This window comes from Pollicipes pollicipes, unplaced genomic scaffold, assembly GCF_011947565.3.
Source record: "Pollicipes pollicipes isolate AB1234 unplaced genomic scaffold, Ppol_2.1 Scaffold_10;HRSCAF=10_pilon_pilon_pilon, whole genome shotgun sequence".
NCBI classification, from domain to species: Eukaryota; Metazoa; Arthropoda; class Thecostraca; order Pollicipedomorpha; family Pollicipedidae; genus Pollicipes; species Pollicipes pollicipes.
The window spans coordinates 1-25,203 of NW_023595873.1; the positions used below are offsets into that span (position 1 = coordinate 1).

The 25,203-nt window shown below is 50.8% G+C and overlaps 1 protein-coding gene across 1 annotated transcript; it reads right to left on the reverse strand.

Moving 5' to 3' along the window:
- Positions 1-16,903: 16,903 nt before the first annotated feature.
- On the reverse strand, positions 16,904-24,000 carry LOC119089461 (cocaine esterase). The gene is made up of 3 exons (XM_037212210.1): positions 23,920-24,000; positions 21,176-21,334; positions 16,904-19,171 (listed from the first exon to the last, which is right to left on the reverse strand). The coding sequence occupies exons 2-3, from the start codon at positions 21,324-21,326 to the stop codon at positions 17,595-17,597; spliced, it is 1,728 nt and encodes a 575-aa protein (XP_037068105.1). The 5' UTR covers positions 21,327-21,334; positions 23,920-24,000; the 3' UTR covers positions 16,904-17,594.
- Positions 24,001-25,203: the final 1,203 nt, after the last annotated feature.

Genomic DNA, 25,203 nt, shown 5'->3' on the forward strand with positions numbered 1-25,203 from the left:
TCGACATGGTGGGCAAATATGACGTCTTTGAGTGAGGAATGAAAAGCAAAATGAGAATACGGCGGCTAAACAAAACTTCTTAATACGGTACATATATATGGCATGGAATATGGATGCCAATGGGACAATGGGTAGAAGGGGATAGGGTGGGGAGGCTATGTTAGGTAAGGTTAGGTTAATTTAGGTTAGGCTAGGCTACGCTCGGCTAGGCTAGGCTAGGCTAGGCTAGGCTAGGCTAGGCTAGGCTAGGCTAGGCTAGGCTAGGCTAGGCTAGGCTAGGCTAGGCTAGGCTAGGCTAGGTAGGCTAGGCTAGCTAGGCTAGGCTAGCTAACTAGGCTAGGCTAGCTAGGCTAGGCTAGGCTAGGCTAGGCTAGACTAGACTAGACTAGACTAGACTAGACTAGGTTAGGTTAGGTTAAGTTAGGCTAGGCTAGGCTAGGCTAGGCTGGGCTAGGCTAGGCTAGGCTAGGTTAGGCTAGGTTAGGTTACGTTAGGTTACGTTGCGTTACGTTAGGTTCGGTTCAGATCATGTAAATTAGGCGAATTTAGGCTAATTTTGGCTAGGTCCTGAACTATTCTAGTCTGTCTGTTGCATCAACGTACCTACACGCCATAAGAAACGTATTTCATTGAATTATTACTGTTGCCTTGGCCCCGTACATTTTTTCTGGTTCTTGATAAGCAGAAATATTGTAACCAGGCAACAATAACGCAGAAACGGCGCTGGGGAGTCGGGTCGGTGGAGTGTGTGCGGCGCTCGGGAGCTCCCTATCGTAGTTATGAAAATTCGAAGGTAGGAGCATGAATAATCTGTTTTAAGATTATCTACGAGATGTTCGGCCTCAACCACGACGAATGATATACAGTGATTTGTTGACATTTGATGTTTTGATTCCCAGTCCGTGTTGTCAATTGTATGTTTTTTCTTATTAACCACCGGTCGCGAAGCCTATATTTTTATCTTTGGTCCAGCTCTACCATGCGGTGTGGTCTGCTGACATGTTCGAGCATCAACAGCACACCAAGTGAGTACGAAGAAGGGGATCATGGCCCTACAACCTCTCATAACCATGAACCGTTCCAAACGGTGGTGCAAGCATTTCGGTGCGATATCTTCTTTGGTTCTTTGTGCTGCTCAAGCCTTCATGGTAGACTAAATAATCACGCCAACCCAAACATCTACTGATGTTTGGTTATAGATCCACAGAACAGCAGACAAGAAACAAGGTCGCACACGCCTCACAGGCTGTCGTCAATTCGCACAGCGCAGAACTTAACTGTAAAACTAATACAGCCAGAGCTGACGAAAATAGCATACCCTTGAACGAGAAGTAGCTGTTGCCGACAAATGACTTGAGTTTGGCTCCGCTGACATCACCGGACTGGGTGGAGACCTTTGGCCCCGTGGCGGCCATTGTGGCGCAGAATGCCGCACTCAGCATGGCCAACAACAGCGGAAGGCGTCCCATCGCCGCAGCTGAAACGACGAAAACACAAAGTTGAAACGGCGATACAGACACGGCACGCGGCCTGTGACCTTGACGCCGAGATCAAGGTCAGCCCGACGGAGCATGCGTGAACGCTGCGCTGGCGATGCCGGTGCTCGAGGCCAAGTTGAGCAGTGCGTTTGGCAAGCCGGAACAGTTCTGCTAGCAAATAACGCTGGCTGGTGAGAACTCTAGGGCTGCGGCATCGAAATATGATCGATGGGCAGCTGTGTGATGATCTTTAATGTCTCGTGGCAGTATCTCAAAATTTTAAGAAATGAATTGTTATTTAGCACTGGGTACTTGCAGCTAAGCTGAGGTGGCCAATATGCCAGTATTTTCCGGGTTACAGGTCTTGCTGCGTTTAGGATCCCAACCCGCCCTATACAGGTTCTTGGAATGGGGTGGGGAGGGGGGGGGGGGCCCGCCGCCGCCGCCATACGGCCAACCCAATCAGCGCGGACATGATGCTCACTCAAGACTGAGTGCCGTAACAGTCCTTAATTCCTTGCTCATAGTTCCAAAGCTTTTCTCAGGCTGATACGGCTCTGACTCCACCAAACAATAACAACTCACAGGCATCCCATTTATTTTGCTGGTCGTAGTGTTGTGCCGCCATTCTCCGTCGCAATGAAAACAATGCCTGCTTAATCTTCTAAAACTATGTGCTCACCCTAATCGCTCGTATTCTGTCTATGTCGATCCTGACTGCGCCTTGATATGCTTCCTAAGACCGGGAACGCTCCGAGCAAGACACCATCTTCACGACTTAGACAACACAGAGGCGTACCGGCGTTGTGGAAAGCGGCCGAAATTAACTGCATCAGGCCAGTCGTAGCTTGCGACATGATGTAGTCATGACTGAGATGCAGCCTGATTGTGGTAAGTCACCGCTGTGTACACGGCAGCATCTGGAAGCAATCAATGCCTGTCGACGGTCGTGCATGTTGGGGCACGTGGTCAGCTGTCGGCCTCGTATGGATTGCGTGATTGATGACGAGTTTTTCCCCGCAAAGCTTGCCCAGAACTGTGTAATGTGATCACATTGAAGTGCGTAATTGCTGCTCTCATAGGCCTCGTTCGTTCAATCATGAATGTGATTCTATTTTCGTCCGTATTTGACCTAGAACATTCCACATCGCCTCTGACTTACAACCTGTGATCCCACATGTTGTTCGACGTAGGCGGCTTGTGCCTTGCCATAGCTAGCCCGGCCTCGTTGCTAGCATCGCATGTTGTACACCCAATAAGCAATGTTCCACTAATCGTTTGCAGCGCGGCCGACGCTGGGCATGGCGTAAAAAGGATTTGCCGTTCGATGCGGCGCGAGTGAAGAAGGATGGGTAATTAAAACGTCGTGTATTCTGAGATGATGCTCACTGAGACGAGATGTAGCTGAGTTACTGTGACCTCCTTGGTGCTGGATAAACCCCTGTCATCACGACCAAAAGTGTCGTTTCTCCTGCGTGCCATGCACCCTGACCACGTAAGACCGGCCATCTCGCCAAACTGGAAACTCGCCAATCTAAAAATAGCACACCGCCCGGTTTTTAAAGGAACCGACATTTGCTTGCGGTGTTGACATTTGCATGGGGACATTTGTGTGCAGTTTTCAATCGAAATAGATATGCCTTGATTAACCTCTGCAGTTCATAACCATGCCATTTTTTTAGACTTCACATCCTCTTGTTTCTGAGCTTCATAAACTTGAACGTGTGCAGCCTATACGCATCAATTCTTTGAAGGTCATCCGGACATTATGACGTCATTGCAAAGTGACGCAAAGACAACACCTCGTTCGGTTTATTGTGCTCATGGTCAAGACAAATATGGATACTTAAAGGCAATGTTCCAGTTCCGAAGACATTGAAACAAACATCAGATACGATGAAACAAGTTCACTTATATCCATTGATAGGCTTTTAAGTGGAAAAGACTACTCTAGACGACACAAATTATCTGTTCAGTAGATGTGCTCCTGAACAGGCCATTGTTTAGTTGCTTCATTGTACCTTGCGTAATATTGATTGAAGCCAATTGATGGCCGTTGTGCCTGGAAATCGTGCTGAGAAACACCACATGTGACGACCCGACGACCACATTTTTTTGCTTTTGATCGCCGCATGGCTAATGGAATGGCAGAATTTGAATGACGTCATCATGGTGTAATGAATGCCTGAGTGACCTTTGAAGCCTTCCTAAAAAAAAAGTTTACACTCTTTCGCGGGGGTGTAACTAAAAAAACCAGAGGGGTTTAGGTGTCAAGAAGGGCAAGGCTGTGTACTGCACTGAATGCTCTTCAAAACGACTACTTCAATTCAACAACCGATACAAATGTGGAACACTCGTTTTAAACAGTTGTATATGCAGTAATGCAGAACCAGGTGGTCTAACGATAAAAGACAGTTGGCTAACAGTTAGACGGTGCTACTGATTATATTCTTAATCACGAACCGCGTTTTGTTATAGAGAGTACAGGCTTTTGGCCAACCACAACATTTGACAAGCATGAGGCTAAAATCGAAAAATAAAAAATAGCACCGTAACCGAAAATGCAAATGCAAGCAAAAAGACATGCCTTCGCAGTAAAAAGCAAATGCACCCACGTGCACAGCGTCCGTGTTTTGAAGTTGCATGCATAAGCCAGCAACGCCATCTTGCGGCGTGTAGTATATCACAAGTGAGTCATGCCGTCTGCTAAAGCGGCAACTCTGGCACAGCAACTCTGGCAGCGACTCTGACGTCACAAAAGGTACTTAGTGGGCAGAAATTAATTGGATGAGTTTTTTCTATTGAATTATACAAAAGGCCACATGTGAGCTTACCATTACATGTGATACTTCCTTTATCCGTCCTAAAGAGGATCCCATTTTATAGGAGATGGGACCTGCTTTTGCATTATGTTCTTGGTGTCAATTCCGTTTTACTGCGCGGCGGTTGTTAACAACCTAGAGGTATTCGCAGGGACCCGGACGACAAAAAATCTAAGTCGTGGACGCTATTGACAATCTCACACACCATAGATTTAGTGCCTTTAGGCATTCGCGGCAATCCGGAAGACAAAGATTCCACGTGACGTCACGTAGAATCTTTGCTGGACATGCGGAATCTTTTCGCGCGACTCGATCGAACTGAGGCAGCGATGGCATCACATATTCAATTACAAACACGTCACTTTGTGTGCTTCGGACCGACCGATGGTGGTGACACGCAAATCAACGTGTCTACATTACAAACAGCATAAATGGCGATTTCCCTTGCTAATACCTTGCGAAGCATTTGCAGCCAAAATCTTAGTGTCGTTACATACGCTGCTATTTCACGACAGTTTCGCAGATGCAAGCAGAAAACGTGTCGCGTTGCGGACACGTTCGGCAAAGATCCTACGCGACGTCACGTAGAATACAGCAGGTGTACCTTGTTCACATTGCTTTGTTCATTGTTTGTCAAGCAGAACACATCGGTCAGAACTGTGTCTGAGACTGATAATTACGCAACAAAGTTGCTCAATGGCCGCTGCCGAGTCGCGATGAGCTTTCTGAAGCGGAGATCATACGTGATGAATGTGGTTACCGGTTAGCTCGCATTGGTTGCTGGTGTGCATCTGCTAACTGACATGTTGAACAACGTCAGAAATAAAAGAGTTGAAATTGGGAAAAGTGATCCTGTGCTCAAAGTCAGTGTCATTCTCAGACAGCAGTAGGCTGGTGTTAAAAGGAGTTACGAGTCAGAATCAGCCACGCGCATTGTGGGTCAGAGTCAGCTCTACTCTGCTCATCCGCACGAGTCCATTTGGGCGTCCGATTTTCTACCGTTCTTATGCCATTGTTACTGGCGATATATATATATATATATATATATATATATATATATATATACCTAGCACTTTCGTAAATACGCACTGTCAGCAGCGTGTTCCCATCCACGTATGTTTAGTTTCGTTAATGTGCCATGGAAACAGAAAGATCTTCGCCAAAGCCCCGAGGGAGTTTAAAATCAGCCCAAAATTAAAGCGAGTACTTTATACTTGTCTGGGATTTTGAGCTGAAATAGTCATCTTGAAGGCGTTGCAGCGTTATTCACCATCGCACCCTTCTTAAGACAAAGCCTCTCTAGTTTCTAAGCCACACGCCCGTGAAAATGGGAAAGGTATATCGGGGACAGTGTTCCAAAGTCATCTTAGCACCAATGACGTCATAATAACGCCATTCAAATCACGCCGTTCCATTAGCCATATGACAATTAAGACCAGTAAAAATATAATTGCCGAGGCATTTATATATGGCGTTCGTGAGTGCGATTTCCAGCTATAACGGCCGTCAATATGCACTGAATCAATACTGTGCAAGGTACGATGATGTAATCAGTCCATGACGCTTTGAGGAGTGCATTTACTATACGGAGAACTGTGCAGTCTACAGCAGTCTTTTTCTTTTAAAAAGAATGCCAGTAGTAATGAGTATTAGTCTTTTTTAGTTATATATTTTATTTTCAGGTATACTTAATAGTTATAAGTGAGCCTGCTTCTGCGAATGTAAGTGAAACACTCTTATAACGGAAAAACTCTTTTTAAAGCTATCAATGAATACGAACTGACTGTGGAATGAGCCCCAACTAGGAGCACAGAATCACTCGTAAACACTATTATTTCCCACCTAAAATAGTGAATTTTGACGGATGGCTGCCAGCCTTCATGGGGCGAAGTCTGCGGCACAATGTCCTCTGGCAGGCAATCCATACCAGACACGTGTCGGACATTCGTTGTCGACAATATTGGAGGACACACAGCGATCAGTTGGATTACAACGGAGCGCCTGCGTTGCTCCGGCCGGTGACACTGGTTTATTTCCGTGCCCGTGACGGGCGATGCCAGGCCAGTTCGAAGGGACTCCCATCAGTGTCCTACCTCATGGAGCAGTGATGACTGTCGCCCACCGCCGCCGCCAGCTCACAGTGTCCGCCCACCCGTCGCTCCCTGCGGCCGACGGGCCCACCTGCGCCTCATGTAGCAGCAACCACTCCGAGCACGACCGGGCCCAGGCAAGGCCGCGCGGGGGCGCGCGGGGCCTCCGTCTCTAGGGTGCGGTGTGGGCCGGGTGCGCGGACCGCACGCGCAGCGCGCAGGGCGCAACCCGCGCGCCAGGTGAGACAACGCGCATGTGGGAGTGGCGCCCCATCCGGTCCCTTTCCTGGAAGCTCCCCTTGCATGCGCCCGGCTTCCGTCCTGCGGCGACTGAAGCCAGCTGGCGGTAGGGACGGCGACCGGCTGACCAAGCTCCGACCTGAACGGGCGCCCCACGCGGCGCGGCGCGGCGGCGGCGAAACCGGTCTGGGCGCCATGCTCACGGCACGTCGGCGGCGGGCACGCCTCAGCGTGGTGGTGCCGCCGGCGGTGGATGCTCGCCGCATCGTCTTCGACGTTCCACCGGGGCCGCGTCGGCCGGACCCACTCCCGCTCAGTCACTCGCCGATGCCCCAAATGAAACAAAGCGCGCTCTGGGAAACCGGGTCATTGGGCGGGGCGCTTGCTGTCTGGTAGATGCTCCTGACTTCAACGCCTGCAGCTGCCTTCGCAATTTGAATCACAAACGGTACGTCCATCTGTCTAGTTGTTTATCAATCCACTTTTTTCATTGCGCATTTGACAATTCTAACGACAAAAACCCATCAGTGCGCGTCTGGGAAACCAGAGGTACGGAACCAGATTCCCCACGGTGCCCGCTCTCCCAGTCAGGGTGAGAGGCGGACGACGCCATGTAGCTTCAGCAGATGAGTGTGTCGGCATAAAGCCCTAGTGACGACGACGACGAAAAATACTGAAACCGCAGAACGCAGCACCTAGACTTGTCGCACTTTTCCCTTCTCATCGGGAGTGCCACCTCGTATAATACGGTGTCGAAAACGTCGCGGGGTGCCTCTCGTCACCGCTTACCAGCCGAGGGCACTGACCACCCATCGACCCCGTGTTGTCTGGGACGGTCGACCCGCCGCCCACCCTCTCCCCGGCGTCGATCCGCCTCCCGCCCTCTCCCCGGTCCGCTGTAGTCGCCGGTCAGGCCGGCCGCCCTCTCCCCGGCCCGCCGTACTCGCCGGTCAGGCCGGCCGCCCTCTCCCCGGCCAGCCGTACTCGCCGGTCAGTCCTGCCGCCCTCTCCCCGGCCCGCCGTACTCGCCGGTCAGGCCGGCCGCCCTCTCCCCGGGCCGCTGTACTCGCCGGTCAGGCCGGCCGCCCTCTCCCCGGCCCGCCGTACTCGCCGGTCAGATCTGCCGCCCGCCACCCTCTCCCCGCCCCGCCGTACTCGCCGGTTAGGCCGGCGCCCTGCCGGAATCAGATCAGTACCAGATAGCAGTATCATCGCTTCTAACCACACGATGAACACATGTGATCATGCTTCCTTATGTAATGCATGCGATGAGAACATGCGATACTGGGATATGCGAACTTGGATATGCGTTCAATGCTTGGACGTGCTCTCGAGTGCGAGTACGAGTACATGCATGTACAAACCAAGATACGTTTCGTCTAAATACAGTCATCGAAGACAACAACACGACGTGACTTGCGCCGACCATGCCCCCTCCGAACCAAGTTGTCTCGTTTCCGTCCCCCCTACACGAAACATGACACCGCGTGTCGCCGACATAGAGCCTACGTAAAAATGCACACGTATATGCCACCACCGTCAGTTACCCTTTTCCTCAGTCACCGCTTGCAAGAATCACTTTTTGCTATTTTCTCAAAATCCTTTTATATAACATCGCATTTCAATAATGTCTTGTCAGCTGTCTATTGCTGGGGCACGGCGAAGAGCAAGATGTGCGTTACCCTGCAGCCTTATTATTAACGTGCACTCGGGTGAGGAGTCCAACTGCCCGCCCCCCCCCCCCCCCGCGGAAGGTTTGTCCAGGATGGTTTCTGAACGGCGCTGCGCAGCCGCACCAAATTTTGTAAAGCTGTAGACAGTTAAATAGTGGATCGTTTGGTATCAAACATTTGTACGTTCCTTGTAAGGTCGCTGGCCTGTGGTAGGTCAAACTCAGGTCATGGTTTCAGCAAAGTCAATTTCTAGGGAATCGTTCAGTCTGATCCAACAACGGAGTGTAAAACGAAGCCATGCATCTCTGAGATGTTTTCTTAGGTAAACAAAATAGTGGATGAGCAAATTACGTTAACCTAAGGTCAGGTATGAAGGTCAGAACAAGGTCGAAATCAAACTGTCTTATTATTCAAATGCAACACTCCAAGCAGTCTTGTATGATTTTGGTTTCCTGGTTACCATGACTTTCAAAAGGTCAATCAAGGTCACTGACCTTAAATGAACATGCGGCATTTTGCTTTGAAATCGTTTTCTAGGTTCTCGGGTACTTTGGAGACCAGCCTGGAATTTTATTTTGTTTGACCTTATTTTACCCGAAAGTCATGACCTAGGAAACTGAATCTTTGAGCTTAGTTATTTCACGTATAATTCAATGCACCCTTTCTTTTTCATGGCATCATTCCGTATCGGACGGACAAGTTCGACGTGACTTCACGCATGTTCTAGCCAGCATGGACTTCAGGTAGTACAAAGGCAAGCTAAGCGTAACTTAAATCTGAAAAATGGGGCGAGGGCAGTTAGCATTGCTGCCCCTCCCCCATCCTTGAAAAGTTGGGGGCTATGACCTCCCCTTGCTCCCGTTCCTACAACCATCGTGTGATGTAAACATAAAAGGTGTAATTTTCTGGAAAATTTGACCTTGGACCCGCCAGAATGGTATTAATAATTGAGGAGATTACAAAATAAAAGCTAGCACCGATGGCGGGTTCTGACTGAGACCATCCCACTGTTTTTTTCCGCTGAGCTGTATCTTCATTACTGTGGAGCCATCAGCGAGGGAGGTTGCCCCCTCCCCCACCCCCCACCCCTCTTTCAGTCCGCGTCAATAAAAAGTGGCGAATCTGGGTGATGGTTAAGGAGATAGAGGGACACAGGCGTAATCTTTTTTTACCTCTGCAGAAGCTGGATACTACAGCTTTGCGTCCGGTGCTTAGTCTGATGTGCTCAAAAGCTATTATTCGGATATTTTCTGACTTTGCATGTCGTCCGCAAAGCCATTGTACAGGCATTCTTGTTGGTAAGCTGACCGTGGGACTGCATGCGGCAGCTGCCTGACGCCTGACTCCACCGCGCACACTGGGGCCGCGCACGCTGCCGGAGTGGGCACCCAGCAGTAATCGGCCATCACGGACGGGGTGGACTATACTAATCTATCCAACTGAACAGCCTGTCTGAGTCACGCAAGATATTCTTCCCACTAGAAATTAGTGCTCCATATCCGGACCGTGAATATCATCTGCGATTTTGGAAGCTAATACCTGGAAAATGCACCTTTCTACCGTTTTCGTGTTTACCCGCATAGTTGGGATCAAGCCGAAAATATTTACCCTTCATGGTTTCAGTTTGCACCACAGCATATTGTAAAATGGCCCAAATATAGAGCATGTGGTTCAATGAACAATTTCTGGGCTTCCTCATAGGGTCAATGTGGATCCTGTACTAGGTTTACGTTGTTGTTCACAGATATTCAAAGTTAAATGCTTCGTCACAGCCCGAGCTTCTCCCACTTGGCTTTGACTGGAATAGAGACAATTGTTTTGTGAATGTGTTGGCATGACAGCAACGTCAGTAAAATACACATATTTTGCTTCGATGTAACCCAGAATTGGAATGCCCCAAATCTTTCCCTGTCCCTTCAGTGCTTTGGTCTTGGGAATGCTCCACATTTAAAGATAATGAAGCGAGCATTAACAAGCAGGCAAGCAAGCATGATGAAAAAAGCTCACTTATGACTGTTGGGATGCTTTTAAGTGGAAAATACCGCTCTAAACAAAACGATTTTTCGGTTTAGTTAACATGCTCCTGAAAACATTATTGTTTCATTACGTTCTCTCCCTTGCACAACATCGACTGAGAGCCAATTGATGGCCGCTATACCTGGAAATTGTGCTCACAAACGTCAGATATGAACGACTCGACCGCGGCATGGCCAATGAAATGAAAGGACTTGAATGACGTTATAGCGTCATTGGTGCCTGGTTGACCTTCAAATCGTCTGCAAGAAATATTCTGCATAGCTTCGTAGGCGTGTAGCTCAGAAACTAAAGGGGTTTAGAAAACTAAAGAAACTAAAGGTCTGGGTCTCAGGGAGGGCGGAGCTGTGAACTGCACTGAATGATCTTCAAGATGTCTATTTCAGTTCCAACCCCATGCAAATGTGGGACATCTCTTTTGAAACAATAGGCCCTCGTTGATGGAGAGGCACTTGAATAAAATTCAAGCAGTTAAAAGCATGACAACCAGTGCTCACGACATGAATTTCTACTACGAAAGCTTCTCCGAGCCACTTTTACTGGTGCAGAAATATGCTAGGCTTCCCAGGGCTTTTGAACACCAGCCCCCCCCCCCTTTGGAAAAACGATGAGGGGCATACCTCGTCCCTTGTGTGGTGAGGTCATGCTAGAAGCGTTTGACCACTTAAGCTAGTTTCATCCGTTTGTGTGAAAGGTTTACGACCACACCCGCTGTCAAAAATCTGTTCGCTCTGTTTTCGGGGTCGGCGACGGGTCCTAAAACCCACGCAATCCAGACAACTTCGTAATTCTGCAGTATGCATACGTAACCAGGATTTGACAACGAAAAAAAACAGGGAACCTCGCGAGCCCCAGCACGAAAGACTCTCTTGGTTCCATCCTGGATTGTGCATTCCGGGCACAGCCAAGACTATTCCCGATCAGTGCTGCCATCTACAGATTGTAGAGGACATCTCTGCTTCACGGCATCAACCGCTAACTCACGCTTTTGGACTAGCAATGTATGGCGTGTTCAGCCCAGGCCTCCAAGCAGGGATGAGGAAAATAATTCATTCATTTCCCGCCTGTGTGCGCGCGTACGTAAGCGTGCGTATCAGTCAGGAGCCTCAGTGCTGAGCGGGGGTCTCTCCACCCCGATTTCAGCCGTTCCTGTCGCAACGTATATTTCTGCGTCAGTGAGGACCCCTGCGTTGATACGGGATCAAGTACTAAGTGCCCGGGCCAGAGCACCTTTCGCGTCAGGGAGCTGACCAATGTATGATATATCCCTCTAAAGACCTCCGGGTCTACCAAGGGACCCTTCTCCCGCGTCGCCAGGATTGCAGCCGTCAGGCACCGTGGTGCCCACCGGCTGCACACACACACACACACACACACACACACACACACACACACACACACACACACACACACACACACACACACACACACACACACACACACACACACACACACACACACACACACACACACACACACACACACACACACACACACACACACACACACACACACACACACACACACACACACACACACACACACACACACATTGCACACAGTCACGCATCAAGTCATCAGGAAAATATTTCCACGTGTGCCGGCGAACCTAAGCAAATCAGATCGGAATGATTTTGTTGGATGAAAAAGTCATTTGAAGGAAAATACTGCAAAAATTGCAAACATACACATACACATACACACATACACATTACACACAACCACGCATCAAGTCATCAAAAAAATGTTCCACGTGTGCCGGCGAACCCAGACAAATCAAATCGGAATGATTTTGTTGGATGAAAGAAGTCAGTCGAAGGGAAATGCTGCAAACATTGATTGCAGGCAGCGGGAAGTCGTGCGGCAAATTCATGGACAGTGTTAACCCCTGCAAATGGCTGGTGGAAAGGGCCGATATGCTGAGAACGTCGGACGGGTGTAACCAGACTGAACAATGATGTCAGGTGAGCGCAGTCAAGCCTGTGATGAAATATGGCTTTTAGAAATACGATGTCAGGCTGAGTGAGGATTGCCTTGATTTTGAAGAAAGCAAGTGATGTTCAAAATCCAGTGGAGGACACCGAGACTAGCTACTCGAACCAAACCATATGAGAAGGCAATGTTGTAGTCTTTCGTGCCGGGCGAGATGGGAAACGGCAGCACCGCTCCAAATAACACTACCGTACTCTAGCAATGGTCTCACGTGAGTGTTGAAGGCACAAAGCAAAGCCTTGAGATTGAACCGCGCCTGACGAGGGCACGACGACATTTACACGCTTCGCATGAGAAGACCCAGCATCCTATTTGCTTTCGAAACAGTTGAATCTATGTGATTGGCAAAGGTGAGTTTGGTGTCCAGCGAGACGCAAAGATCGCAAATATGCTGGCAGCTATCCAAGCGGTGACAATCTACTGCGTATGACCAGTAAACAGGTGACGTGCGGAGGGCGATTAATATGGTATTGCACTTAGCTGGCTTCAGTTTCAGCCCCCATTTTTTTTTTTTACCACTTACAGGCACGTTCTAAATCCGCCTGAAGTGTGAGACAATCTGTCACGTTGTCAATTCGGAGATAAATTTTCACAACATCAGCGCACATAAGGCACTCACTCTCGATTTGGTCAGGAACATCAGCCAGAAAGCAGACGAATAGCAACGGTCCTAGGATGCTGCCTTCCGTGACACCAGATCGCACTGGAATCCAGTCAGACTGTTTGCCGTTCAGCACCACGCGTTTTGAACGATTGCTGAGGTACGACTCCAGCCACTTGTACGCACTCGCAGCGCTGCAAAAAGAATAGCGAGCTTGCGTGGCAGAAGAGCCGGTGAATGCTGAGGAGTAATCGGTGTAAATTGCATCCGTTTGTTTATCTTTTGAAAAAGATGTCCAGCAGCGTTCAAGAAAACATGAAAGGTTTGTGACACAAGAGCTCTTTGGAAGGAATCCGTGCTGGGATGAGAGAAGGGCGGGCAGACAAACCTGTAACAGGCTATCGCTCACAGCACCAATGGCTCCTCGGCACCAATAGCTCAATACCTAGCTTCTCAGCACATTTTCTGAGAATCCAGGCACTGAGCCTGTCGGGACCACAGGCATTGTGTGCACTGAGATCGCGTAACGAGTATGCAACACGGCCATGTGGTGCGCTGAAGCTGTCTAATACAGGCGCATCGAGCAGAGGTGGGTCAGGCAATATACGAACGTCAGGGTCACAGAACTTATGAGCAAAACATATATTTAGATAGCTGGCACGCTCCTCGTCACTTTTGTACACATTGTCATCGCACTCAAGAACGGAAGATATGTGGGCTGATGACTTCGACGACTGAACAAAAGACCAATGACGTTTCGGGTTGCCCTTAAAATCTCCCACTAGACCCAACAAATACTCGCGATATTTAACCTCAGCTGCTGTTGGAAACCTCATGTCGCTGGGTGGTTGCTGGGCCTGCAGCAGCCTGTCCCAAGGCTTGACGTCCCCTGTCGCTTAACATCCAGACGCTTCATCATGGCGTTTGTAGCGGCTTCTCGGTTACATCTCTTGAAAGCAATGTAAACTCTTCGAAAGGCGACCAGAGAGCTCGGCTTCCGCAGCCCGTCAGCCGAAAGTGTAACACCAGCATGCTGGTCCTCCCCGCCAAGGTTCGCCCTCGATGACTTCCATCTTTCTTGCAGCTGCTTATCATACCTCCGGAACCTCCGGGAGGGTGATGTTTGATCTTTACAGTTGCCTTTGGAGCTGGCAGAGTGCGCTTCCGATGGTCACCACCATCGTTGACACGCTTGCGATGGTCACCACCATCGTTGACACGACTTTCGTTAGACTGGTCTGCGTCCACTTTTTAAAGTACCTCTGCGCTTCTGATTCTTCCCTCTTAGAGGACTTTTCCTCTTCTTCGACTGCTTCCCATAGCAACCTGTACTCAGGCAGATCGGTGAGTGCAGCTGTCGCTGAGTTCACCAGGTGCTCTTATCAGGTCGGCTTTCCAATGAGCCAGTTCCGGGACCGTGACCTTCAGATTTACCAGTACGATGTCACTGCCGTGGCGCGTGCACCAAACGGTGATGGTGTCACGTTCCAGCCAATCTTTCATCTTCCATAGCCCGTTGTTCCTTCCCGTATTGGCAATCTCTCCATCCGTCGTAACGCCGATCAGCGTGTCAATCAGCATGCTGCACTTTGTCATTGTCGTCTGCACGGCCTCCAGGAGCCTGCCAACGCCACTTTGTTCGAGTTTAACAAACGACATAAGGTGCGTCTTCAATTCGGCATCAGCCGTCACCATTATCACCGCTACATGTGTGCCGTCCAGCTGTTTGGCGGTCAAACACTTCCAGCCACTTAGGGGCCGTCCGCCGCACACGCACCAATGTCCAATGCGAGTTTTTCCTCCTCTAGACAGCGGCCGTGCTGAGCATCTCTGGATCACCGGACTGCGACACACTAGAGCACGCCTCGAAGGATCAGATGGTCGAAACTCCCACCCGTCACGTCCGATCAACGCACCGACGCTTCGGCTGTGCGTGACAGCTGAGGAGCGAAAGCGCCGGGACCCGACGACCAGCGTTTCATTTGTGCTGTCGATGTACACGTTGATGTCAAGCTCCACCAGCAACGCCTACGTGGTGCTGGCATCCTTTTTATCCTCATTGCCCTAATGCTTTGTCAATGCGTGCTTGTCCTCGTTTCCTATTAACTGCCCATGCATTGTCCATGTATCAGTATTTCTCGGCGTCGAAGGCAGCCATGTGAGGTGAGCTGCGCATGTGGCAATGCAACGCTGTAGCATGTCTTGGCTATCAGCACGGACATCATTTCCCAAGTATACAAAGCCCTTTAATACTTTCGCGGGTGATTTGTTTGCAACATCTCTGCGTCATTCACATGTCGCATTATGTTAAGCACTGCTTTGCTTGGCATTCATCCGGTTGTTTTCTAGTCAACGACATTCGGATTTCTTCATCAGCCATTTTGTGGCGAGCTTACGACCTTTTGTAACATTCCCCCATCTATTCAGTGCTGTAACCAGGAGACGTGTCTGAGTTCAGGGAGCTCGGGAGCAAATCCGGGCTCCATGAACCGGAAGGGATGTTGGTATCACGGTCTCGGGAGGGCTGGAAAGAAGTCCGCACTGGTAAGGATCGCTGCCGTATGAAAGGGATGATCTGGACATGATGACCGCCATGACTGTAACTGAAAATGGAACAGTTGAGTTAACTCCACCAAGACCTGCTTAACTGTGTGAGCAGCCATGTCGTTCTCTTCGCCGCTTCATGGCTTTGGATTCAAGCGGAAGTGTCGGCGGTAGAAGCGTCGGCGGTAGAAGCGTCAGCGGTAGAAGCGCCGGCGGTCGAAGCGTTAGCGGTAGAAGCGCCGGCGGTAGAAGTTCCCGCTGGGCAGCGTGGGCTGAAGGTCAATGGCACCTCGACGGTCGGGTTGTGAGAGCTTTGAATATTCGCGGAGTGTCTCCAAAGAGAACTCTGTGATGTCTCTGCAGGCGCGCCGCGCCCAGTTTTCTGTCATGGGTATGGGCGTTAAACATCACTGGGGCCGGTGGGATCTGATAGCCAAACCCCAGCAACTTTTGGGAAGATTAAACTTCTTTTGGTGTTTCGACGATATCAGGTACTACCAAAATATGTAGAAATTGATCTCAGCAGCATTTAATGCGTGGTCATGTTCCTGGTCACAGACAACGGCCTTGCCCACACTCGACAAAGCTGGAGAAACTGTGATTATAGGTGCACTACTTCAACACTAAAAAGCCTGTCTTCATTATTCAACAACATCGTAACCAAGATCCTTAATAATGGTCAACAGAATGACCCGCCCATTTCTAACAGGCGCGCTTGCCGGTGCGTTCATCCGCCAACTCTATATCATTATGGTCTGCAAGTTGGCGTTGGAATAGCACAGAAAAGCGACGTAATTAGAATAACTTGTTAAGTTACTAAGTATTTGCCTGAACATCGAGGACAACATTTGCAAGGACAAAGAAATGTTCGTAGGATTTTTGAAACCGATGTTCTTGCGCTTTTCTTGGCCATCTTGCCTATTCAAAAGAAAGAATTAGACGTTTGATAGGTTCTGGTACCGGCCAACTTAATACTATTGGTATACGTTTTAAGTGGAAAAGACTGCTTTCGACAGCACAATTCTCTATTAACTAAATATGCCTCTCAATGCGCATGGTCCCATTACGTCCTCGAATCTTGCACAACATTGACTGAGACCCAATTGACGGCCGTCATATCTGGAAATGGTCCTCACAAAGTCCAGATATGAACGCATCGACAGTGATATCTTTATTGGCTGTGATCGCTGCATGGCATATGGAATGGCACGATCTGAATAACGTTGTTATGACATCATGGATGCCGAGATGACTTTTAAATACTCCTCCCGACGCATTTTTTCCCCATTTTTGCGGTTGTATAGCTCAGAGACTAGAAGAGCTTAGGTCTTAAGAAGGGCAGGGTTACAAATAGCACCGGAAGGTCTTTAAGATGGCTATTTCAGTTCAAAAGCCCATATAATTGTGGAGCACTCTCATTCAGTCATTTTTCGGTTAGTGCCGGGTTCAATGAAACTGGCCTGAAACACTTTGATTCACAGCTCTGTGAAAAGCAGCACATAATCATATGACCATATGGGCTAGTAATTAAAGTACGCCGAAGAGCGGTTGTGTTACCGATATACTTCGGTGGGAGCTGACTGAAACCATCACCGCGATAGGTCTATGTCAAAATGTGTTGTTCCCGCACCTTGTATTTGGCCAAAGGTAATATACACACGTATGTCAGTCAGGTTTTTATGCTTCTTGCACGTGTAGTAAAAAACCTGTAGCAGCATGATTTGGCTAGATATATGAATATAGCAATGACGGTCAGTAATAATACTCCTTACTAGTGCAGTTCATGCTACGAATTTTGTCATGGTATTGCATCTATACTACTGATGCCTTGGTTGATTCGGGTGCACCGGCATAGAAGCCTGCAAAAATACTTCACGTAAGACTGTTTTCAGCCGTCAGGCAGCGGTATCTCTTCATGCCCATGAAGTTTGATCGGGTCACACTCAATGATGGCAGTGTGAGCCTGGCTTACAGGCTCCAAACGGAATCAAGCCCCAGGCGTTGTAAAGAACGCCATAACGTAGTTCATCTATACAATATCTCAATCACTGACAGTGCTAGGCAAGCGGTATCTGGTAACTCAATCATGTGCGACGAGGGTTCACCGACCGCGCGCGTTCTCAGAGCTCGTCGCGTTTGTTGTCGTCAAAGAGCGCCAGATGCCAGCTCTCCTGGATGTCGAGCTGGTTCCAGAACTCCACCCGCTCGCTGAAGGCGGCCCGGCCCACGGACGGTGCCATGTTCAGTCGCATGTGCTCCTGACGGCTGGCCGTGTAGATCGGCCAGCTGGGCATGGGCACCGCGTCAGTGCTCGGGTACCCACGGCGCGCGAAGTTCGTCCACAGCGACACCATGAACCGGATCATCTTGTGCTCGTCCGAGTCGCGCGCTATCGGCGGTCCGAACACCGGCTTAAAGAGGTACAGCAGGTCCTCCGCGTGCGGCACGCCCAGGTCCCTGTAGGACTCCAGCTTCCCCATCAGCAGGGCCATTAAGCGCAGGAAATTCTGTCGGCCCGGCCCCATGTGGTCCAGGACGTACATGTACACCGGCGTGTGGGCAGCGGCCAGGTTCGCCTCGCTCGTGATGCACGCCGTGAACCAACGGTCGCTGAGCATGTCGCTGAGCGACTGCAGGTTCTCCTCGCCGCAGCCAGCGTCGCCGAAGTACTGCCGGTAAATCTTTTCGGCGACGGCGGCGGGCGCGGTGGTGACGTCCGCGACCTGGAGGATGCTGGACGCCCAGCGGCCCCAGTCACGACCGCTGTACACCGCCACGGACTCCGGTTTCGAACGCATCTGGCCAACCAAGAACGCGCCCTCGTCCCGATTCAGGCCGGTCATCCACGGCACCAGGTTGAATTGACCGTCGCGAAGCGAGATGTACGGATCCCGCGGGAGGAACGGCATCTGTGACTCGCGGTCCACGCGCGGCTTGAAGTGGATGGGCAACTGGACCACGGGGTCCTCCTTCATCATCTCACCGAGTGACCTGAGGATCTCTTTGGCGGGCCGCTGTCGCATGCATCCGACCAGTTCGCGGCTGCTAGCCGTAGAGCACTTTAGCAAGGTGGCCAGCTGATCGGCAGCCTTTCCCTGAGGCTCCCCGCTGGCGCCGAAGTTGCAGAACGACGCCCCTGACTGGCTGATGGCCTTGGCGAAGAGGCCTCGCGAGCGCGGGCTCAGCACCTGCAGGCCCACGCTGGCGCCGCCGGCCGACTCGCCGAAGATGGTGACGTCGTCGCGATTGCCGCCGAACGCCTCGATGTTGGCCTGCACCCACTCGAGCGCGAGTACCTGGTCGTGCAGGCCGTAGTTGCCGGGGGCGTTGGCATCCGCAGTGGTCAGGAAGCCGAACGGACCCAGCCGGTAGTTGAACGTCACAAGCACCACCTGCTCGTCCATGAAGTAGTCCGGTCCGTAGAAGTCGGCGTCCCCGGAGCCGGTGACGAAACCGCCGCCGTGGATCCACACCATCACAGGCAGCTCCGGGTGCTCCCCTTCGGCGGGCAGGCTGGGTGTGTACACGTTCACGAACAAGCAGTTCTCGTCGCCCTCCAACGCCCCGGCTGAGAGCATGCTGTACTGGAGACACTTGCTGCCGTGTTTCTTGGCGTCGCGGACTCCCGTCCAGCCCTGGTGGGGCTGTGGCGCCCGGAACCGCATCGGCCCCAGTGGAGGCTCAGCGAACGGAATGCCTGCGGAGGGGGCGGCGTGCGCGTGAGAAGTTCGCCGCCGCGACGACGAGCAGTGCGTCACAGAACGTCAACATTCAAGACCAGCAGCATCTTTTCACCACGCATTGGCGATGGTTTTATGGCCTGTGTTCAGGTTGATGCAGATTTAGATATTTTGGGACCAAACAGTGCGTGAGATGCGGTTTCGCTTATGAATGTGCGGTGCATGTGGTGAAAATCTTAGAACGTGAATCGGTACACTGGTACACTGCGTTTATCATTTATGCGTGCTACGTCTTCGGTCAGTTTTTTCTAAACATAACAAATGAATTTGTGATGTTTGGGAAGGTGGGCATACGTTGATGTTTTGGCCAGGGTATACATTGCTACCGCATGTTAAAAAAGAGCATGGTACATCAATCGTCGTTTTTGGGGCGGAACATATAATAATAAGTCGTAAAACAGGTCATCTAAACTCTCACCTTGGAACTTAATAACTACGATAGCAAACATCTGAGCTCCACAAACACGCAGCAACCGCGACCACGACACCACTGCTACGCGTGATCACAACATTACTGCTCATCAAGAACCATAAAAATGTATGGGGCCAAGGCAACAATAACCCAATGAAATATGTTTCTTGCGTATCTGAGCAGTCTTCTGTACTGTTTGTAGATTGGTCGACATGGTGGGCAAATATGACGTCTTTGAGTGAGGAATGAAAAGCAAAATGAGAATACGGCGGCTAAACAAAACTTCTTAATACGGTACATATATATGGCATGGAATATGGATGCCAATGGGACAATGGGTAGAAGGGGATAGGGTGGGGAGGCTATGTTAGGTAAGGTTAGGTTAATTTAGGTTAGGCTAGGCTACGCTCGGCTAGGCTAGGCTAGGCTAGGCTAGGCTAGGCTAGGCTAGGCTAGGCTAGGCTAGGCTAGGCTAGGCTAGGCTAGGCTAGGTTAGGCTAGGCTAGGCTAGGCTAAGCTAAGCTAGGCTAGGCTAGGCTAGGCTAGGCTAGGCTAGACTAGACTAGACTAGACTAGACTAGACTAGGTTAGGTTAGGTTAAGTTAGGCTAGGCTAGGCTAGGCTAGGCTAGGCTAGGCTAGGCTAGGCTAGGCTAGGCTAGGCTAGGCTAAGCTAGGCTAGGTTAGGCTAGGTTAGGCTAGGTTAGGCTAGGTTAGGTTACGTTAGGTTACGTTACGTTACGTTAGGTTCGGTTCAGATCATGTAAATTAGGCGAATTTAGGCTAATTTTGGCTAGGTCCTGAACTATTCTAGTCTGTCTGTTGCATCAACGTACCTACACGCCATAAGAACGTATTTCATTGAATTATTACTGTTGCCTTGGCCCCGTACATTTTTTCTGGTTCTTGATAAGCAGAAATATTGTAACCAGGCAACAATAACGCAGAAACGGCGCTGGGGAGTCGGGTCGGTGGAGTGTGTGCGGCGCTCGGGAGCTCCCTATCGTAGTTATGAAAATTCGAAGGTAGGAGCATGAATAATCTGTTTTAAGATTATCTACGAGATGTTCGGCCTCAACCACGACGAATGATATACAGTGATTTGTTGACATTTGATGTTTTGATTCCCAGTCCGTGTTGTCAATTGTATGTTTTTTCTTATTAACCACCGGTCGCGAAGCCTATATTTTTATCTTTGGTCCAGCTCTACCATGCGGTGTGGTCTGCTGACATGTTCGAACATCAACAGCACACCAAGTGAGTACCAAGAAGGGGATCATGGCCCTACAACCTCTCATAACCATGAACCGTTCCAAACGGTGGTGCAAGCATTTCGGTGCGATATCTTCTTTGGTTCTTTGTGCTGCTCAAGCCTTCATGGTAGACTAAATAATCACGCCAACCCAAACATCTACTGATGTTTGGTTATAGATCCACAGAACAGCAGACAAGAAACAAGGTCGCACACGCCTCACAGGCTGTCGTCAATTCGCACAGCGCAGAACTTAACTGTAAAACTAATACAGCCAGAGCTGACGAAAATAGCATACCCTTGAACGAGAAGTAGCTGTTGCCGACAAATGACTTGAGTTTGGCTCCGCTGACATCACCGGACTGGGTGGAGACCTTTGGCCCCGTGGCGGCCATTGTGGCGCAGAATGCCGCACTCAGCATGGCCAACAACAGCGGAAGGCGTCCCATCGCCGCAGCTGAAACGACGAAAACACAAAGTTGAAACGGCGATACAGACACGGCACGCGGCCTGTGACCTTGACGCCGAGATCAAGGTCAGCCCGACGGAGCATGCGTGAACGCTGCGCTGGCGATGCCGGTGCTCGAGGCCAAGTTGAGCAGTGCGTTTGGCAAGCCGGAACAGTTCTGCTAGCAAATAACGCTGGCTGGTGAGAACTCTAGGGCTGCGGCATCGAAATATGATCGATGGGCAGCTGTGTGATGATCTTTAATGTCTCGTGGCAGTATCTCAAAATTTTAAGAAATGAATTGTTATTTAGCACTGGGTACTTGCAGCTATGCTGAGGTGGCCAATATGCCAGTATTTTCCGGGTTACAGGTCTTGCTGCGTTTAGGATCCCAACCCGCCCTATACAGGTTCTTGGAATGGGGTGGGGAGGGGGGGGGGGGGTGGGCCGCCGCCGCCGCCGCCATACGGCCAACCCAATCAGCGCGGACATGATGCTCACTCAAGACTGAGTGCCGTAACAGTCCTTAATTCCTTGCTCATAGTTCCAAAGCTTTTCTCAGGCTGATACGGCTCTGACTCCACCAAACAATAACAACTCACAGGCATCCCATTTATTTTGCTGGTCGTAGTGTTGTGCCGCCATTCTCCGTCGCAATGAAAACAATGCCTGCCTAATCTTCTAAAACTATGTGCTCACCCTAATCGCTCGTATTCTGTCTATGTCGATCCTGACTGCGCCTTGATATGCTTCCTAAGACCGGGAACGCTCCGAGCAAGACACCATCTTCACGACTTAGACAACACAGAGGCGTACCGGCGTTGTGGAAAGCGGCCGAAATTAACTGCATCAGGCCAGTCGTAGCTTGCGACATGATGTAGTCATGACTGAGATGCAGCCTGATTGTGGTAAGTCACCGCTGTGTACACGGCAGCATCTGGAAGCAATCAGTGCCTGTCGACGGTCGTGCATGTTGGGGCACGTGGTCAGCTGTCGGTCTCGTATGGATTGCGTGATCGATGATGATTTTGCCCCGCAAAGCTTGCCAAGAACTGTGTAATGTGATCACATTGAAGTGCGTGATTGCTGCTCTCATAGGCCTCTGTTCGTTCAATCAGCTGATTCTACTTTTCGTCCGTATTTGACCTAGAGCGTTCCACATCGCCGTCTGACATTACAGCCTGTGATCCCACAGGTTGTTGCGACGGTGGACGGCGTGCGCGTTTGCATAGCTAGCCTGTGCCTCGTTGCTAGCCTCGGCATTGTTGTGCGCCAATAAGCAATGTTCCACTAATCCGTCTGGAGCGCGGCCGACGCTGAGCATGACGTAAAAAGGATTTGCCGTTCGATGCGGCGCGAGTGAAGAAGGATGGGTCATTAAAACGTCGTGTATTCTGAGATGATGTCCACTGAGACGAGATGTAGCTGAAATACTGTGACCTCCTTGGTTCTGGATAAACCCTATCATCACGACTAAAAGTTTCGTTTCTCCTGCGTGCCATCTACCCTGACCACGTAACACCGGCTAGCTCGCCAAAACTGGAACGCGCTAATCTAAAAATGAGACACCGTGCGGTCTTTAAAGGAACCGACATTTGCTTGTGTTTTCACATTTGCATGCGGACATTTGCATGCAGTTTTCAATCGAAACAGACATCGCCTTGATTAATGTCTGCAGTTCATAACCGTGCCACTTTTTAGACTTCACATCCTCTTGTTTCTGAGCTTGATAAGCTTGAACGTGTGTGTGCAGCCTAATACGCATCACTTATTTGAAGGTCATCCAGATATTTTGACGTCATCGCGAAGTGACGCAAACACGACACCTCGTTCGGTGTATTGTGCTCATGGTCAAGACCAATATGGATACAAATATGGACCATATTTTTTGGCTTTGATCGTCGCATGACTATTGGAATGGCAGAATTTGAATGACGTTATCTTGGGGTCATGGATGCCTGGGCGACCATTGAAGAAGTCTTCCTAAAAAAAAGTTTGCACACTTCCCCCGGAGTGTAGCTCATAAACCAGAGAGGTTGAGGTGTTAAGAAGGGCAGTGCTGTGAACGCACTGAATGCTCTTCAAAACGACTACTTCAATTCAATAACCGATACAAATGTGGAACACTCCTTCCAAACATTTGTTTCAAGTGTTTTAGTTACATGTTTTTTGTGGTATTTTTTGTGGTTATAAGTGAGCCTGTTTCATCAAATCTGATACTTGCTTAAATAGCTTCAAATGTGAAACACTCTCTTAAAAGCTATCAAAGAACACCAAACTGACTTTGTGAAATGAGCCGCAACTAGGAGCACAGAATCATTCGTAAACACGATTATTTCCCACCTAAAATCGTGAATTTTGACGTATGGCTGCCAGCCTTCAAAGGGCCAAATCTGCGGCGCAATGTTCACTGGCAGACAGTCCATACCAAACACGTGTCGGGCATTCGTTGTCGACAATATTGGAGGACACACAGCGATCAGACGGACTACAGTGGAGCACCTGCGTTGCTCCGGCCGGTGACACTGGTTTATTTCCGTTCCCGTGACCGGCGATGCCAGGCCAGTTCGAAGGGACTCCCATCAGCGTCCTACCTCGTGGAGCAGTGATGACTGTCGCCCACCGCCGCCGCCAGCTCACAGTGTCCGCCCGCCCGTCCCTCCGTGCAGCCGACGGCCCCGCCTGCGCCTCATGTAGCAGCGACCACTCCGAGCACGACCGAGCCCAGATACGGCCGCGCGGGGGCGTGCCGGGCCTCCGTCTATCCAGGGTGCGGTGTGGGCCGGGTGCGCGGACCGCACGTGCAGCGCGAAGGGCTTAACCCGCGCGTCAGGTGAGACAACGCTCGTGTCGAAGCGGCGCCCCACCCGATTCGTGCCCTGGAAGCGCCCCTTGCATGCGCCCGGCTTCCGTCCTGCGCCGACTGAAGCCAGCTGGCGGTAGGGACGGCGGCCGGCTGACCAAACTCTGACCCGATTGGGCGCCCCACGCGGCGCGGCGCGGCGGCGGCGAGGCCGGTCTGGGCGCCATGCTCACGGCACGTCGGCGGCGGGCACGCCTCAGCGTGGTGGCGCTGCCGGCGGTGGATGCTCGCCGCATCATCTTCGACGTTCCACCGGGGCCGCGTCGGCCGGACCCACTCCCGCTCAGTCACTCGCCGATGCCCCAAATGAAACAAAGCGCGCTCTGGGAAACCGGGTCATTGGGCGGGGCGCTTGCTGTCTGGTAGATGCTCCTGACTTCAACGCCTGCAGCTGCCTTCGCAATTTGAATTACAAACGGAACGTCCATCTGTCTAGTTGTTTATCAATCCACTTTTTTCATTGCGCATTTGACAATTCTAACGACAAAAACCCATCAGTGCGCGTCTGGGAAACCAGAGGTACGGAACCAGATTCCCCACGGTGCCCGCTCTCCCAGTCAGGGTGAGAGGCGGACTACGCCATGTAGCTTCAGCAGATGAGTGTGTCGGCATAAAGCCCTAGTGACGACGACGACGAAAAATACTGAAACCGCAGAACGCAGCACCTAGACTTGTCGCACTTTTCCCTTCTCATCGGGAGTGCCACCTCGTATAATACGGTGTCGAAAACGTCGCGGGGTGCCTCTCGTCACCGCTTACCAGCCGAGGGCACTGACCACCCATCGACCCCGTGTTGTCTGGGACGGTCGACCCGCCGCCCACCCTCTCCCCGGCGTCGATCCGCCTCCCGCCCTCTCCCCGGTCCGCTGTAGTCGCCGGTCAGGCCGGCCGCCCTCTCCCCGGCCCGCCGTACTCGCCGGTCAGGCCGGCCGCCCTCTCCCCGGCCAGCCGTACTCGCCGGTCAGTCCTGCCGCCCTCTCCCCGGCCCGCCGTACTCGCCAGTTAGGCCGGCCGC

Coding starts and splice junctions, on each gene's coding strand:
- LOC119089461 (XM_037212210.1), bottom strand. CDS start 21,326: ATGGGACGCCTTCCGCTGTTGTTGGCCATGCTGAGTGCGGCATTCTGC. Junction 19,172..21,175: donor CAGCTACTTCTCGTTCAAGG/GTATGCTATTTT, acceptor CCCCCTCCGCAG/GCATTCCGTTCGCTGAGCCT.